Source organism: Hemiscyllium ocellatum, chromosome 11, assembly GCF_020745735.1.
Source record: "Hemiscyllium ocellatum isolate sHemOce1 chromosome 11, sHemOce1.pat.X.cur, whole genome shotgun sequence".
NCBI classification, from domain to species: Eukaryota; Metazoa; Chordata; class Chondrichthyes; order Orectolobiformes; family Hemiscylliidae; genus Hemiscyllium; species Hemiscyllium ocellatum.
The window spans coordinates 22,514,069-22,533,194 of NC_083411.1; the positions used below are offsets into that span (position 1 = coordinate 22,514,069).

Genomic DNA, 19,126 nt, shown 5'->3' on the forward strand with positions numbered 1-19,126 from the left:
TAGTAAAATACACTACAGGCTTTAAAAACATGCTTCAAGAACATGACTTTTGAAGACTTCCAAAAGCATTTTAGAGAAGTTGCTAGAAACGTCGAAATCTTTTTCTAACCATGCAGAGTCTTGGCTCTTAGGGTTAAAAAATGAGTACCTGAAATTCCCTCTCTAATGCCACTGTGGGTCAACCCATAGCAGGTGGACTGCAACGGATCGGGAAGGTATCTCATCCCCACCTTATCAAGGTCAATCAGGGATGGGCAATAAATGATGGCCAACTAATGACACCCACATCCCACAAATGAATTTTTAAAATCACACTAATTCTTTTTTCTGAACAGCAGCCACTGAACTTTTATACATTAATGAACTTCCCACACTTAGTATCTATTGACAGTCTTTTTCTTTGCATTGAAGGCAGCCTTAACCTAAGTTTAATGCTGTTTCATGTTTCACTTATTCAAAATCTATGTTGAACTCAATAATATTATCACCCTTAGTAGAGAATGTGATACACTATTAGACCATTAATTAAATGTGGCTCATGGGAGTGTGATGTTGAGGTTGGACAAGATGTTGATGAGTCACCTTCTGGAGTACTGTGTCCAGTTTTAGTTGCCCTGTCACAGAAAGGTTAATATTAAGCTGGAAAAGGTTCAGAAAATATTTATCGGATGTTGCCTGGAATGGAAGGCTTGAGTTACAAGGACGGGCTGGATAGACCGGAATCTTTTTTCACTGGAACATAAGAGGTTGAGAGGCGATCTGATAGAGGTTTTTAAAATCATGAGACATGCAATAAACTGAATGGCAGGTGTTTTTTTCCCAGGTTGGGGGATTTCAAGACTAGGGGTGATATTTTTAATGTGAGAAGAGAACGATTTAATAAAGATATGAGGGGCAGCTTTTTTTACCAAAGAGCAGTTCGTGTGTGGAATGAACATTCAGAGGAAGTGGCAGATGTGGGTAACACTTACAATGTTTAAAAGACATTTGGATTAGTAATGTTTGGAGGGAAATGGGCCAAGCACAGGCAGGTGGGACTAGTTTAGTTCTGGGAGAATGGTCAGCATGGACTGGTTGGACCGAAGGTGTTTCCATGGTGTGTGACTGTATGACCCTATGACCAAATCTAATGTGACGTGCCCTTGTTGGTTCAAGAAAATTATGTTGAACATACTCTAGGAATTCATTCAAAAGGGCAAAATGGTAGTAGAGGATAAGGAACCTTAGTGGTTAGGGATGAAATTACATCAATGAATGGGAAAGATATACCTACAGGTAATTGGAGTGGAGACTTTTTGGGTAGAATTTGTTAGATAAAGGAACTGGAGTGAAAGTTGTTTAGGTGTCTCCTCTCACTGTGAAGATTGAAAGAGCAGCCTGCCTTTAATAGTGGATTTTAACTTTAGTATAGATTAGAATAAGCTGATAAGCACATATTAAAAGCACTGAGGTAGAATGAGTGGAGAGTGTCAAGCTCCTGGGAGAGGTCATCATCAACAAGCTTTCTTGGGACTTTTCATGTGGACACATTGGTTACAAACGTCCAACAATGTCTCTTCTTCTCAGGCGGCTGAGGAAATTTGGCATGACGGTGAATACCCTTGCCAATTTTTAAAGGAGTGCCATGGAGAGCATTCTGTCTGGATGTATCACTACCTGGTATGGCAACTGTACTATTCAAGATTGGAGACGGTTTTAGAGAGTGGTGAACTTTGCCTGGACAATCACAAAGGCCAACCTACCATTTATAGAATCCATCCACCAGGCCCACTGTCAAGGAAAGACCACCAGCATTCTCAAAGATCCATTCCACCCTGGCAATGCTTTTCTACAACCTCTAGCACTGGGGAGAAATCAAAGCTTTTCACTGTGCCTTGGTATATGTGACAATAAATTCAATTCAAATCTCATTCCTTTAAATCATTTAGTTTTCCATTTACGTGTAGTACCTAAATCATAATTTTTGACTATTATTCTCCACTCTTTGATTTTTAATTGTCATTTACAGTTACCTGTACCATTGGAGCCCTCACCTTCACTTACTAGAAAGAATACTTATTCACAGAATTCATAGAATTCTGACAGTGTGGAAGCAGGCAATTCAACCCATCAAATCCACACTGATCCTCTGACAAGCATCCCACCCAAATCCAGCACCACTCCCTCCCCAATCCCCACCATGTTCCTGCATTTCCTATGGCTAATCCACCGATCCTATACATCCTTGGACACTATGGGCAATTTAGCATGATTAATCCACCTAGCCTGCATATTATAGGCAATTTAGCTTGGCCAATCCACCTAATCTGGGCATCTTTAGACTATGGCAGGAAATCAAAGCACCTGGAGGAAACCCACACAGACATGGGAAGAACATGCAAACTCCACATAAACAATTGCTGAAGGGTGGAATCAAGCCCGGGTCCCTGGCACCGTGAGGCAGCAGCTAACTAGTGAGCCATTGTGCCACCTTTGTGAGAGCTTTGTGTGTGAGGACAGCATCAAGTTGAAAAACGTACCAGCACTTACTACTCAGATTTTCACGTGCAGACTATCATTAGGAAACAATGGTGGATAATGTTCTGCACCCAGAATCAGACACTAATAGCAATCAGCAACTTCAGGAGATAGAACTTTTCAGGAATAGGAATAGTGCCACAGTGTTAAGGATTTAGATGAAGAGGAATTTGTTAAGTGTGTACAAAATAATTTTCTGATTCAATATGTGGATGTACCTACTAAAGAAGATACAAAACTTGATCTACTCTTGGGAAATAAGGCAAGGCAGTTGACTGAGGTGTCAGTGGGGGAGCAGTTTGGGGCCAGCGACCACAATTCTATAGTTTTAAAATAGTGATGGAAAAGGATAGACCAGATCAAATAGACCAGACCAGGTATTAGGCAAGAACGTTCAAAAGCTGACTGGGGACAGATGTTTGCAGGTAAAGGGACGGCTGGAAAATGGGAAGCCTTCAAAAATGAGATGACAAGAGTTGAGGGACAGTATATTCCTGTCAGGGTGAACGGAAAGGCTGGTAGGTGCAGGAATGCTGGATGACTAAAGAAATTGAGGGTTTGGTTAAGAAAAAGAAGGAAGCATATGTCAGGTATAGACAAGATAGATAGAAAGAAATCTTAGAAGACTATAAAGACAGTAGGAGTATACTTAAGAGGAAAATCAGGAGGGCAAAAAGGGGACATGAGATAGCTTTGGCAAATAGAGTTAAGGAGAATCCAAAGGGAATACATTAAGGACAACAGTGTAACTAGGGAGAGAATAGGGCACCTCAAAGATCAGCAAGGCGGACTTTGTGTGTAACCACAGGAGATGGGGGAGATCCTAAATTAATATTTTGCATCAGCATTTACTTTGGAAAAGGTCATGGAAGATATAGAATGTAGGAAAATAGATGGTGATATCCTGAAAAAATGTCCAGAAAAAGAGGAAGTGCTGGATGTCTTGAAATACATAAATGTGAATAAATCCCCACAACCTTATTAGGTGTACCATAGAAGTCTGTGGGAAGCTAAAGAAGTGATTGCTGGGCCTCTTGCTGAGATATTTGTATCATCATAGTCACAGGTGAGGTGCTGGAAGATTGGAGGTTGGCTAACATGGTGCCACTGTTTAAGAAAGGTGGTAAGGACAAGCCAGGGAACTATAGACCAGCGAGGCTGATGTCAGTGGTGGGCAAGTTGTTGGAGGGAATACTGAGGGACAGAATGTACATGTATTTGGAAAGGCAAGGACTGTTTAAGAATAGTCAATATGGCTTTGTGCATGGAAAATCATGTCTCACAAACTTGATTCAGTTTTTTGAAAAAGTAACAAGGAGCATCGATGAGGGCAGAGTGGTGGACATGAGCTATATGGACTTCAGGAAGGCATTTGACAAGGTTCCTCATGGGAGATTGGTTAGCAAGGTTAGATCTCATGGAATGCAGGAGAACTAGCCATTTAGAGCTGGCTTAAAGGTAGAAGGCAGAGGGTGATGGTGGAGAGTTGTTTTTCAGACTGGAGGCCTGTGACCAGTGGAGTGCCACAAGGATTGGTGTTTGGTCCACTACTTTTCGTCATTTATATAAATGATTTGGATGTGAGCGTGAGAGATATAGTTAGTAAGTTTGCAGATAACACCAAAAATGGAGGTGTAGTGGACAGCAAAGAAGGCTACCACAAATTAAAATAGGATCTTGATCAGCTGGGCCAATGGGCCAAGAAGTGGCAGATGGAGTTTAATTCAGATAAATGCGAGGTGCTGCATTTTGGGAAAGCAAATCTTAGCAGGACTTATACACTTAACGGTAATGTCCAAAGCAGTGTTGCTAAACAAAGAAACCTTGGAATACAGCTTCATAGCTCCTTGAAAGTAGAGTTGCAGATAGATAGGATAGTGAAGAAGGTGTTTGGTATGCTTTCCTTTACTGGTCAGAGTATTGAGTACAGGAGTTGGGAGGTTATGTTGCGGCTGTGCATGACATTGTTGGAATATTGTGGGCAATTTTGGTCTCCTTTCTATTGGAAGAATGTTGTGAAACTTGAAAGGGTTCTGAAAAGATTTACAAAGATGTTTCCAGGGTTGGAGGATTTGAGCTATAAGAAGTGGTTGAATAGGCTGGGTTTGTTTTCCCTGGAGTGTCAGAGGCTGAGGGGTGACCTTATAGAGGTTTATAAAATCATGAGGAGCATGGATAGTATGAATAAACAAAGTCTTTTCCCTGGAGAGGGGAACAGAACTAGAGTGCATAGGTTTAGGGTGTGAGGGAAAAGATATAAAAGAGACCTAAGGGGCAACTTTTTCACGCAGAGGGTGGTATGTGTATGGAATGAGCTGCCAGAGGAAGTGTTGGAGGCTGGTACAATTGCAACATTAAAAGTCATCTGGATGGGTATATCAATAGGAAGGGTGCAGAGGGATATGGGCCAGGGGCAGGTGGGACTAGATTAGGTTGGGATATCTGGTCGGCATAGATGAATTGGACTGAAGAGTCTGTTTCTGTGCTGTACATCTTTGTGACTCTATGAATGACTAATATAAAAATGGTAGTTATTCCTGATAAAGGGGTTTTGCCCGAAACGTCGATTTTCCTGCTCCTTGGATGCTGTCTGACCTACTGTGCTTTTCCAGCACCACTCTGATCTAAACATCATCAGTGAGCCTCCGGATTCTATTTATGTGTTTAGGACAGAGACCTAAACAGAGACCTAAAATGGTTAATTTTTAAAATTTACATTTCTACTTACACAAACAGCTTGTTGCACAATAATATAAGGCTTAACACTGAGGAGTGCTTTGAGCATAACAAACTATGATGACATGACACAGACTTTGCTGGGAGAATAGCTCAGAACCTGAAAGGAGTGAGTCCTACCATTCCATGTCCTCTTTATAGTCTCTGTAGTAATGTCTATCATATCAGTATAGCTTGAATATAGTTGCTAATATGCATCTACATTAAACTATACCTCGTTAAAGACATGAGCTTACTTTTGTTTGACTAGTCAATGATTTCCCACTACACGACCAGACCAACCCTGTAGATATTTATCTAAAACAAGGATGTTGGCAGTAAACCTACCCATGGTGAGCAAAGATGCAGATGATATCAATGAACAAGGTATCTACAATGAGAATTTTTCATACAATACACTTGACATCTTGAAGCATTTTACAGTCAGTGAAGCACTTTTGAAGCTTTCACACTGATCTAATGTAGCAAACATTGCAGATGAGTTGAGAACAATGAGCTTCTGCATGCAGCATGGTCATAATGACCGGATAATCTGTTTTTATGATGTTGCTCAAGGGATAAATATTGGTCAGGACTGTAGGGATAATTCCACTGCTCTTCTTCAAAAATAGTGCCAATGTTTATACATCATTCTGGTTTCAGTTTCACCCAAAAGACAGGCAACACTAATGAAATTATGGTCTGGACAATCACCTGATGAAGGAGCGATGCTCCGAAAGCTAGTGCTTCCAAATAAACCTGCTGGACTATAACCTGGTGTTGTGCGATTTTTAAATGAAATCATGGTGTTCCCTCGGTATTGTTTGAGAATATCAGCCTTTATTTTTATAGTGAAGTAAAATCCTTTTGGCAGCAAGTTGCTGCACTCTGCAATGCGCTGCATGAAATGTGTGACGGAAGTGAATTTGATGGTAACTTTCACAAGAAAATAGGATATATAGTTGAAACAAAAATGAGGATGTGGTGGATGTGGGCACAGTTACAATGTTTAAAAGACAATTGAATTAAGTACATGAATAGGAAAAATTTGGAGGGATATGGGCCAGGAGCAGGCAGGTGGCACTAGCTTAGTTTGGGATTATGATAGACGTTCATTGGTTGGACTGAAAGGTCTGTTTCCGTGGTGTATGACTCTATAAGCAGAGCTATGGGAAAAGATTAGGGTAATGGGACTATTAGGTAGCCTCTTCAAAAAGCACCAATAGCCATAATGGGCTGAATAGTGACATTTAGTGGTGAGTGATTTCATGATTCTGAGATGTCTGGTACAAGGCTGCATTGCCAGTAATCATTATCCCCATGCTAGGTAAAAACAATGACTGCAGATGCTGGAAACCAGATTCTGGGTTAGTGGTGCTGGAAGAGCACAGCAGTTCAGGCAGCATCCGAGGAGCAGTAAAATTGACGTTTCGGGCAAAAGCCCTTCACTTAATCTCTAGTTATCCTCTGGATCAATTGCCTGACACCTTTATGAGGATTTGTGGGGAAGAGAAGTGGAGAAGGAAACAGTAGTTGTGGCTTTGTGTCATATTCAGGTTCTTTTGCAACATACAGAAACGTCAAACCTGAACACTGTGGAAAACACGTGAAATGAAACGATTCAAGGCACACAGGAAACAGTACGTCTGAATAGAGAGAAAAAAAGAGCGAGGGTGGAGGAAATCGATCAACTGCGGAGACCACAGAAGAGAACGGTTGCAAACAGGTCTGCTGTGAGATCGAAGTAAAAATGCCTCGTGTTTTAAGAGTCTGCTGAAGTTTCACAGCAAGCACAAAATGGCAAGACAGTACACATTGAAAAGACAAATACTACCACAGCGGATTTACTGGATTTGCCTGATTGTTTTAAACAATGTGGCGCTCAACATAGAGGCAAACGGTGAGTCTTTAACACGATTTCTATTTTGTATTTTAAGATAGCAGGAAGGAAACAATTTTGAAGCACGTATTTACCACTACCCCATTCAGAACAAGACTCTCTGTTTACGTTATTTGAAATACGTAATTGAAAAATATATTTGTCTTTCATATCACTTAAATTTTGTTTCAATTAAATGAGGGGTGTCTTCAGATGTGGTGTTCCTGCCTCTGAACCAGAAACTCCAGTTCAAGTCCCACTCGAGGATTTGATGGCTAAGTCAGGCATCTAAACAAACTGAGGACTTGTAAACAAACTGAGGACTTGTAAACAAACTGAGGACTTGTAAATCTTCCAATGCAAGCCAATGGCAAGAGGGGAAGATCTTCCGGGTCAGCGATTTGAGGGAATTGAAATTGGAGCCTCTGCCTCACTATTCCTGGCTCGGGACAATAACCTGCATGGAAAAGTGCGCGTGGGACTTGCAAGTTGGGCAACTTGGGGCGAGGGAAGGGGCATGTTGGCTCAGTGTGGATCAAATTGGTGCCAATAGGTGGTGTCGGTTCTGGCTGGGATGCATTTGAGTCCCGCGCCCTTGACTCATCTATGGTTGATGCTGCAGTACTGTGGGTCAGACCTTCCTTCGGGAAAAGAATTAAAGGTGCTAAAAGATCACTGCCCATAGTTTGATTTTCATTTGAAATCAAAATGCTGATCTTCATCAACAATAGGGTCAAATCTGTCACATGGAGTAATATTTCAAATCTTCTTTAAATGAACCAGAACAACAGAAAATATTTCTTGTGTTCTTGTACTTGTGTGTCTCTCCTCTTATAAATGTTGTATAAAAATGTAATATCTTATAAAATCCAAATAGATAATTTGGAATTAGAAGGACCTTTTAAAACCTAAATTAATCGCTGCCTCAAATGCCAAAGAACGAAAAATAATTTTGTACTTACAGGCAATAATATGGCAGGGTGCAGCCCACTGATGAGAATGCTTAAGGTATCTAACTGGATGGGAAAATCCCAAACTATATTCAATTGAATAAGTCATTTGAACTATTTAATTCAAAAATGTTGATTGTGCAATTTAATTCGTTTGCAGCCTGGACTATTTCTTTATTTGCACTGCAGTAATGTGCAAGGCATTATTTACTGATATTCCTAGTTGGATTATGGACGTTAGAAGTCACCATGTACAGCCATGTGTGGGGCAAACTGATTAGGGGTAACAAGTTTCCTTTCTTTCAGTAAACTAATTGAAGTTCAACAGATTTATTCTTCCTTCCTCACATTATGGTAATCACTGGCAACTTTGATAAATTCACTTTTACAACCTCCACCGTAGAAATTGTACTAAATGGATTACTGGCGTATCACCATAAACATTGGATTACTGAATGAACAGGTCAATAATCAGAATTTATCCAAACAAGTTGAAGGCAATAAATCATGAACTAACATGTACAGAGAATTATGAAATTGAACATCGCAGCTGATATTTTATTGTCACTCTGTAATAGTTTTGTGTGTAATCCACTAGATAGGAATGCAATGCAGCGTGTATTCTATGAAACTGTGTGCTGAATATAAATCTATATTCAACTTAAAGATACTGGGAGTAAACCATACAAATCTAACAAGTGCCATCCTGTGCTGAGTTAGCTGATTTTAATTGTAGAGTGAATTGAACCCTGTAACTGTCCCTGAAGTAAGAAGGCTGGCAAGTTAGAATAGATGAGGAGTCCAGTGATTTCTGCTTTTTGGTAAAGATTGAAAAAACCATTCCTTTTTGAGGGTATAATTGTTAGCTGATCGAAAGACCTTAGGATATAATTGACACTCGTGGAACTAAATTGTTTTAATGTGCTAGTTAGACAAAGAGATAATGTGTGGCCAGTTGTTATTAAGGCTTAAGAATAGGGGGCTTGACAAACACAGGAAATATTCTTCAGCTCAAGTTTCCACCAGTTGTTAAATGACGCTTTCTTAATGTGAGTCACACAACTAAAAACGTTACACTGAATAAGAAGATTGAAGTTTTATGGGTAAGTGGCCAGCAATTGAGAGGTTCACTTCACTTCTTCATTCTGCAGTCAAATGTTTGATATTTCTAAAGATCAGCAATATGTAGAAGAAACCAGATTTCTTAAAACAAAATCAAAAATGGCCAGTTGCTTCCAGCATGACCTTGAAAGGCTAAATTATCTCCTTCTGTACCACAGTGTCTCTCTGATTTCATCATTTAACAGCCTGACTAGGCTAACCAGAACTAAAGCCAATTGTTCTGGTTGCATCAAAAGGTCCAAGATCAATATCTCTTTGTCATCCCAGAATGTTTGCTTCATTGTTATACCTGAGGCTACAGAAGACCCTTGTGTACATGAATTAAGACAGAGGTTAATTTATTTGTAGGTTGGAATTGACCCATATGTCGCAGAAGATAGAGTTGAATATGTCTACTTGTACAGGAATTGCCAAGTTGCCACCACTTTTCAAATACACTAACGAAACCAGACATCCTTGCTACTCCATATTCTCTTCCAGGTTCAATTAGTATTTTTTATTGAATCCCTACAGTATGGAAACAGATCATCTGGCCCATTAAGTCCACACCAATCCTCTGAAAAGCATCCCACCCAAAACCATTCCCCTACTTTTACCCATGACTAATGCAGCTAACCTTCACATCCCTGGACACTATGGGCAACTTAGCATGGCCAATTCACATATCTTTGGATTGTGGGAGGAAACCGGAGCACCCGAAGGAAACCCACACAGACACGAGGGAATGTGCAAACTCCATACAGTCAGTCGTCTGAGGCTGGAATTGAACCTGGGTCCCCTGGCGCTGTGAGGCAGCAGTGCTAACCACTGAGCCACTGTGCCACTCCAATTAGTATTGTGGTAAATCAATTTGCTGATTCTTAACTCAGTCTGAGCCAAAATTAAGGCTCAGAGACAACGAAAGCAAGTAAACATCGATTCGTACGGTGCTTGTTATACAGCTGTTTTCATGACACTTTACATTTATTATAAAATTCAATTTAATATTCTAACACAAACTTCTACAATTAAACTGACATTCTAGTCAATGTAAGACATTATTCTGATAACTTAAGACCATAAGATGTAGGAGCAGAATTCGACCATCTAGCTTATCGAGTCTGCTCCGCCATTCGATCATGCCTGATATGTTACTCAACCCCATTCCCCTGCCTTCCCCCTGTAACCCTTGATCCCTTTACTAATCAAGAGCCTATCTCTGTCTTAAAGACACTCAACAACAGTTTTCAACTACTTTGTTTTTTCTAATGTTCTCCAATAAGTTCAGTTAATATACATTAGCGCTTAATGTCATTTCAGTCTGAAATGGTATTTCTGAGAATTTCTAATCTTGCATAATAATCCAGCGAATTGTATTAAAGAACCCTTTCGTCTTAGTCAGTAAAAACACCAGATATCAGTCGGTCATGTACGTCAATAGAAAGCCTCTGCTGAGTTAGCTGATTCTAATGTTCAGGAAGCACTAAATGATGTAACAATTGGCCTGATCCCTCTTAACTAAAGAGGGATAAACAGAAAACAGTCCCTCCCTCTCTCCCCGTCCCTCCTTCACCTTGATGGTCTGCGTTGCATTTTGTGCGTTTTCTACATAAATTAATCAATTGAAAAACACGGGTGGCTTACTGGTGATGGTCAATAGGTGGAAAGAAAATACCACAGTGATTTGGCAATGGAAAGTGTGACCGTTCAGTTATGTGTAAGAACACTTCTGGATGCAGAGAAAGTAAAAATAAAAATAAATAAAAAACATTTCCACTTCTACTCAGGACAGGGATAGAATTGAACCTGACATTTCTGAATAGCTTTCTGACAAATGTCATTTAGGCTCGCATATTAAAAATTCCTGCCTGCACACTGCACTAGATAATTGTCACCACCTACTGACATAAACTTCAGCATTGTTCAGCATTCTCAGAAGAGGGAAGGAGAAAGTGAGCAAAGCAACAGTTTTCACCAGGATGCTGCACTTAAACTCTTATTGAGAGATTGCACTATTTGGAACTGATCAGTTGTTAGCTGTTTTCTCAATAAAGTTGCAGCTGAATTAGCTGCAATCACTTTTCAGTAAAATTGTCATTGAACATTATCCGCATGGAGTATACCTCCTATCAATGTCCAAGGTAAAAACTAACGCTGCTAGAAAGACTGAATCTAAATTGAATAAAATTGACCGTAGCCGTAGTGACAGAATCACAAGTCTCGAAACTGATTGATGCCACTGGCTGTTTTACAGGCATAAAATATTCTGCACATGAAGTGCGTCATAGAAATGCACAGCATGGAAACAGTCTTCAGTTCAATCCAACCATGACCAGATATCCTAAATTAATATAGTCCCATTTGCCAGCACTTGGTCTCTATACCTCTAAACCCTTCCTATTTATATACCCATCAAGATGTCTTTTAAATATTGTAATTGTACCTCCTCCGCTACTCTCTCTGGCAGTTTATTCTCTACACACACCCACCCTTTGTGTGAAAATGTTGCCCCTTAGGAGCCTTTTAGATCTTTTCCCTCTCTCCTTAAATCTATGCCCTCTAGCTTTATAATCCCCTACCCTGGGGAAAAAACCTTGACTATTCACCATATCCATGGCCCCTCCTGATTTTATAAACCTCTACAAAGTCAGCCTTCAGCCTCTGATGCTCCAGAAAAAATAGCCCTAGCCTATTTAACCTCTCTCCCGATTGCTCAAACCTTCCAACTCTGGCAATATCCTTGCAAATTCTTTCTGAACCCTTTCAAGTTTAACAACATCTTTATTATATCAAGGAGACCAGAACTGAATGCAATATTCCAAAAATGGCCTAACCAATGTCCCGTACAGCTGCAATATGACCTCCTATACTCAATGCATGGTATTAATGAAGTCAGAAAGGGGCATCCAGGCATTTCGAGAGGTGACCTTTGTATGTAGGCAAATTAGATGGAAAGAAATAAAAGCAGAAATTGCTGGAAAAACTCTGCAACTCTGGCAACATCAGTGGAGAGAAAGCGGAGTTAATGTTTCAGACCCAGCGACCTCCTTCAGGACAGGATCGATGGGCCAAGAACATCTGGGCAGCTCTGTGATTAGCACTGCTGCGTTATAGCACCAGTGACCTGGGTTCAATTACAGCCTCTGTGTAGAGTTTGCACGTTCTCCAAGTGTCCGCGTAGGTTTACTCGGGATGTTCTGACTTCCTCCCACAGACCAAAGATGTGTGGGTTAGGTAAATTTGCTGTGATAAATTACCCTGCAATGTCCAAGGATCTGCAGGCTAGATGGATTAGCCATGGTAAATGTGGGGTTACAGGGATATTCTGGGTGGGTTGCTCATCAGCGGGTCACTGCAGACTTGATGGGCTGTGGCCTATTTTTGCACGTGGGGATTCTATGACGCTGCCAGACCTGCTGAGTTTTTCCAGCAATATCTGTTTTTGTTTCTGATTTTGAGCATCTAAGTTCTTTAGTTTTCCTTTTTTGTTCACATGAAAAGATACCTGTGAAAAGTTGGTTTGCAAAAGAGTATTCAATTCAATTATATTTCTACGTGCAGCATGGTCAGTGGACAGCTGAAGGCTGACACCAAAATGGAATGTTTAAAATAAAATGTGTGAATGTCATTGCTATCTCCTGCTCTTCACTGGATATCTAATTGGTTTCTGTTGAGGTCTGAGGTCCAGTCTAAACTGCTCATCTCCAGTTTGTGATCAGGAAATTAGCCATTCATCAACAAACTGGTCACACACACACTCTATTTTTGGTTGGTTTTATTTGACCATTATTCTCCTTTATTTACGTATTTTACTGCAGCAAAACAGGACACACCACTGTAGCTTCAACTGACTGCTGACCACTAGTCTTACGTATTAGGCCTGTTCAACTGACCAGATCAATTAAATAGATCAATTAAAAGCAAAATACTGCAGGTGCTGGAATTCTGAAACATGTAGAGAATGCTGGAGAAACTCAGCAGGTCTGGCAACATCTGCCGAGAAAGAAACAAAGTTAACGTTTTGAGTCCAGTATGACTCTTCTTCATTGAAGAACAATTAATTACATAATTTGAACTAGAAGATTTATTAATTTAAACAGTTAAAAATGATTTAACATGAGCAACATAACATGGGGAACTAGTCGCAATTTGATGAGCAATTGGCAGTAGCTCAGAATTCTGATATAACAGGGGCCTACAGAGTTTCTTAAATTCGTTCAGGGGACATGAGCATCACTGAGTGGGCTGACATTTGTTGCCCAACCCGTTTGGTCCCTGAGAAAGTGGTGGTGAGCTGCTTCCTTGGATTGCTGAAGTCCTTGTGCTACAGATAACCCCACAATGCTGTTAGGGAGTGAGTTTCAGGATCTTGACCCAGCAACAGTGAAGGAATGGCACTATATTTCCAAGTCAGAATGATGCCTGCCTTGAACAGGAACTTGCAGTTTTCCGTATACCTGCTGTCTTTGTCCTTCCAGTTGGAAGTGATCATGGGTTTGGAAGGCGCTGTCTGAGAAGCAGCAGGAACACAGATGAATTTTTGCAATGCATCTTGTAGATGCTACACACTGCTGTTACTGAGCATCAGTTGGAGGGAGTGGGTGCTTGTAGATGTGATGCCAATCAAGCGGGCTATTTTGTCTTGGATGGTGACAAGCTTCTTGAATGTAGTTGGAGCTGCACCCATCTAAGCAAACAGGGATTATTCCATCGCTCTCCAGGCTTATACCTTGTAAATGATGGACAGCTTTGGGATTTAGAAAGTTACTTGGTGCAGAATTCCTAGCTTCTGACTTGCTTTTGTAGCCACTGTATGTATATGGCTCGTCCCAATTCCTTTGGCCAATGTTAACAACCAGGAGAGGTCAATGATATTCATGTCATTGAATGTTAGGAGACAATAGTTAGATTCTCTCCTGTCAGAGGTGATCATTACCTGGCAATTGTGTGGCATTAATGTTACTTGCCATTTTTCAACCTGAGCTTGGATATTGTCCATATCTTGTGGCATTTGATCTCAGACTGTTTCAATATCTGTGGTGTTGTAGATGGTGCAGAACATTATACAATCATCGGCAGCCAACCCCACTTCTTATGATGGAGGGAAGTTCACTGAAGAGGCAGCTGAAGATGTTTGGGCCTAGGACATTGCACTGAGTCCCCTTGTGGTGTAGTGGTAGTATCCCTATCTCTGAACCAGGAGACTAGCATTCAAGTCCCACCTCCTCCAGAGGTGTGCAACAACATTTCTGAAAAGATTGGTTAGAAAATATCTAGTCTGAGTTTCCTGCAGAGACTTGAGTTGAAATGTTATTTGAAACAGCAGAAAAAATGACAGAAACAGAAACTACTTATGGGCTTAATTCATCTATGCGGAAAATTCCACTCATCTTCTGGGTACTTCATTTAATTCAATGAGTTTCTTGTTATCTGGACAGCGATCTTACAGAGCCTCGACACCAATAATCAGTTAGTGCACTCAGCAAACTGACAGAATGTAAATCGAAACTACACATGTGTGTAATTTGGAATGGCATTTTATTGAGGGGGTGGATCTCATCAGCTGCAGAGCCTGCTGCATTGCATGCCAGTCAGGCATTGATGAGGTCTCCAGCAGGACTTCACCTGGAAGTAAAACTTTGGGAGAAGATGTCCCACTCAACAATAGAGTCTTGCATTCAGCATCACCAGGAAAGAGGCTGTGGCTGCTGCTGAAAGAGCACCTAGCACATAGGAGAATCCAGGCACAAGATAAATGATTTATAGGGGAGGTAGGTTTCCGGGATTGTGGGTTGCAGGAAAGTTAGGGTGTGCGAGGTGTCTGAAGCAAGGCCAAGGCATAGCTCTAAGCACTTCCTGTCCTTTAGCCTGTCCCTCTATCAGTTATTGACTGCCTTTGATGGAGCGATCACCTACCCACCCACCCAAACTCCCACCTCCACCCACTCTCTCAAAATATGACTGATTGACCTGTCAGGCAGACCGAACGGGGGTGAACTTGGTTTCTCTGAGCAATGCGGTGCCCTTCCTGCCTCTACATTCAATACCTATGGATAGGAAAATGAGGCTCTTTTCACGAAATTAGAAAGTGGCGTTTGTAAATGCAATCATTTAAAAATGTGATTTCCAGATTGCAAGGGATCATTGTTGCAGACAAGTGCATTTTTCAGTTATATCTTTGATGGTATGATCAAATGCTGGAAATATAAAATAGGTTCATCAGCAGCAGAAAAGGTGCATAACCTACTTCAGATTAGAAACTGGACGATCAGTAAGCTCTTCGTAGGATGGAAGAATGGGAGGAAAAATAAACAGGTGAACTGATGCTTAAACAGCAACTGTCTAGTCACCCAACTCCTCCTGGGAGTCATATTTTTACATGACCTCTGTTTTATTGCATTGGGATTGTGTTGCCCTAGTAACTGGAATTGGTTATCTTTTCCTCTTTAAATTAATGATTTTGTTTCTGGACCCAGAAATATCACACTAATATTCAAATTATGTGGTTTATTATTGGAAAATGTGGAACAGAAATAATTCAGAATTATATAGCTGTGCATTAAAGTTTCAATATTCTTTATGACTTTTTGCTTGCTCTTTCCATAGAATTCTCTACTTTGGCTTGTAATAGGGGTGTAGACATGTGACTGAATACTCAATAGTCCACTCTCAGTCAAATATAAATTTTTTTTTAAAAAATGAAGCATTTGTTTAGTCTAGATTTGGGACAGAAGCTTGCTGGAGGTTTGTCATGATGTAGAAATCATTACTCTGGATTAATACTTCCTTAAATTGACTGGAATGGAACTGGAGCGTTTGAGATATAAGGAGAGGTTGAATAGGCTGCGACTTCTTTCTCTGGAGCGTTGAAGGCTGATGGGCAACCTTTTAGCGGTTTTATGCTCGGCATGGATAATGTGAATAGCCAAGGTCTTTTTCCAAGGGTATTGGAGTCCAAAAGTAGAGAGCACAGGTGAGAGGGGAAAGATTTAAAACAGACCTGAGGGACAACATTTTCATACAGAGGGTGGTGCATGTATGGAACAAGCTGCCAGGGGAGGTGGTGGAGGTGGGTACAATTACAACATTTAAAAGGCATCTGCATAGGTACATGTATTTAGAGGGATATTGGTCAAATGATGACAAATGGGACTAGGTCACTTTACGATATCTGGTCAGCGCAAACGATTTGGACCGACGGGTTTGTTACTGTGCCATGTGACTCTATTGCTGCTCATTAACATGGCTCAGCTTCTATTGCAACTGATCACAGAAATATAAAAGGGAGGGCCACATTGGTTTTGCCACATGACATGTGATTAGAAGATAAAAATCGCTCTTGAGGGTCAATTGAAATTATAAACCCCTTTGACTTAAATCCAGCAAAGACATATTTGCTCTGAAGCGGATACAGAGGAATGTCGCCTGCATTAGCAATTGCAGCTATGAGGAAGGTTGTTTTCCTGAGAACAAATAAAACTGAGGGGTGATTTAATGAGTGTATGAAATGATGAGAACTGGAAAATGAGATTAGAATGGGTGGTTAGTTCTTCTCTCAACTAGTGCATTCACGATGTGCTGTTTGACCTCTCTCTGTGCAGTAGCTTTTCTGTCATTATATGGCTCTAAATTCAGGTCCAAAAGTTAATTTTAAGTTGATATTATTCATTTTCACAACATTTTGATGAAAATAAGGCAACACAATTAAGTAAAAAAATTCTTCCTGCATTTACTTCTTTATTACATTACTGTGTTACACCACATTGGGATAGTGTACTGGAAATCAGGTCCACTATCTGCGAAAATGTCACAAAAGTTAAAGATTTTACAACAGCATGCGTAATCCACAAATTACCTGTCTTTTAGACCTAGATTGATAGAACACACAGACTGATGAATAATTATGATCTCTTGGCATATGACTCGACCAATTAAAACTCTTACCCCCTTATATAAACCCCACCTCTATACACATACAGATAGAAAAACAGAAGTTGCTGGAAAAGCTCAGCACATCTGGCAGCATCGTGAAGAGAAATCAAAGTTAACGTTTCGGGTCCGGTGACCGTTCCCCAGAAAAACAAAACATGGTTGCTATGAGCAGAGGGGAAGATAGAGAAACAAGTTAGTGGCTCCTGTTCATGGGATTTGGTGAGATAATGCTTGCACCAATCAGACCCTTGCTTCCATCAGCAGATGCGTTCTCTCGTTTGAGGAGGCACAGAGTGACTGCTTTACACTTAAAAAGGTATCTGACATATTAATTAAATGGTCACAGCTCAGAACAACTGCTGAAGGAAACTGGTTTTGCTTCAGCCTGAAAGTGATTTCTTCCTCAAAGACCACAGACAGGTCCTGAGCTTACAGAGAAGATGACTTCTCACAACCTTGTTCAAAGCTCCAAGCCATCAGTGCCAGTGGTACTAATTACATAGCCATTAGCAGGCAAAAGGCCTTTGTTGTTGATAACTGGTCAGTGGCCCACAGACCTATTTGATGCTGGCTGAATCTCTAATTGTAGACACCCTTTGTGTAAACTCATCTGCAAATCAGACTTTATTGCTTGAACTAGCTGCAAAAACAATATATATTAATGTCGGGTTACTTGCTTTCAAATATGCAGCAATTCCTGAACAAATCCTTGGATTTTACAACAGTTCCTTTTTCCATTTCAATGCACAATCAAAATGGCCTTTACATTTGATTTGTTTTTGTCTATCTATTCACAATTATGAATTTTGCAAATCTACTTTATTAAATACCGTTTTACATATGATTGCTGACTCAAACACCAGCCAACCGGCCCAAAATCTCTATGCTGGTCTTCATATTCCAGAAGAGCACTACTGTGCTTACTTCATCCAAACATTATTCCTTTTATGCCATTCTCCCTGATGTATTTATCTAATGTGTCCTTCAATGTATTTATCCCAGTTGTCTCAGCTACTCCATAAAACAAGTAACAGATTAAATCAGTCTCTAAATTCAGGGGTTTCTCCTGAACTCTTGATTGGATTAATTTTTCTTTATATTTCTTACTCTCCCACCAAAGTATATTCACCTACAGATGATCAGAGGATTAGATAGGGTAGACAGTGAAAGTCTTTTTCCTAGGATGATGATGTCAGCTTGTACAAGAGGGCATAACTACAAGTTGAGGAGTGATAGATTTAAGACAGATATCAGAGGCAGGTTCTTTACTCAGAGAGGTAAAGGCGTGGAATGCCCTGCCTGCTAATGTAGTCAACTCAGCCACATTAGGGAGATTTAAACAATCCTTAGATAAGCACATGGATGATTTTGCGATAACGTAGGGGGATGAGCTGAGAATAGTTCACAGGTCGGCGCAACATCGAAGGCCGAAGGGCCTGTTCTGCGCTGTATTGTTCTATGTTCTATGTTCTACAGAGCAGGCAGCTGATTGCCTAACTCTCAGGCCTACCCCGACAGTCATTTACCTAAACAAAATGAGAAAGGGGATACTTGGGGTAAGACATTGGCCTTTCACAAACAGGATCATAGTTCATATTCAGGTCAGATAAATGGCATATGTATAAGGATCCCTTTGAGAAACAAGATTGCGGAAGATGCCCACTAGAGACAGCCACAGCTTATTCAGCCTCTCTCTGTAGCTCAAATCCTCCAACCCTGGCAACATCCTTGTGAGTCTTTTTTGAACCCTTTCAAGTTTCACAACATCCTTCTGGTAGGAGCAAGACCAGAATTGCACACAATATTCCAAAAGTGGCCTAACCAATGTCCTGTACAGCCACAACATGACCTCGAAACTCCTATACTGAATGCATTGACAAATAAAGGAAAGCATACCAATCGCCTTCTTCACTATCTTACCTATCTGCGGCTTCACTTTCAAGGAGCTATGAATCTGCACACCAAGGTCTCTTTGTTCAGCAACACTCCCCAGGACCTTACCACTAAGTGTATAAGTACTGCTCTGATTCGC

At 40.6% G+C, this 19,126-nt stretch overlaps 1 protein-coding gene across 3 annotated transcripts in view; it reads left to right on the forward strand.

The window, feature by feature from the left end:
- Window positions 1–6,726: 6,726 nt before the first annotated feature.
- Window positions 6,727–19,126, forward strand: part of LOC132820129 (cytokine receptor common subunit gamma-like) — a 60,928-nt gene continuing 48,528 nt past the window's right edge. For 2 of the 3 annotated variants that reach the window (XM_060832063.1, XM_060832065.1), the window contains exon 1: window positions 6,727–7,132. In XM_060832063.1, coding sequence (XP_060688046.1) covers window positions 7,030–7,132 — 103 coding nt within the window. In that variant the 5' untranslated portion in view covers window positions 6,727–7,029. The remainder of the gene's footprint in view (window positions 7,133–19,126) is intronic. The other variant, XM_060832064.1, reaches the window with a different exon arrangement.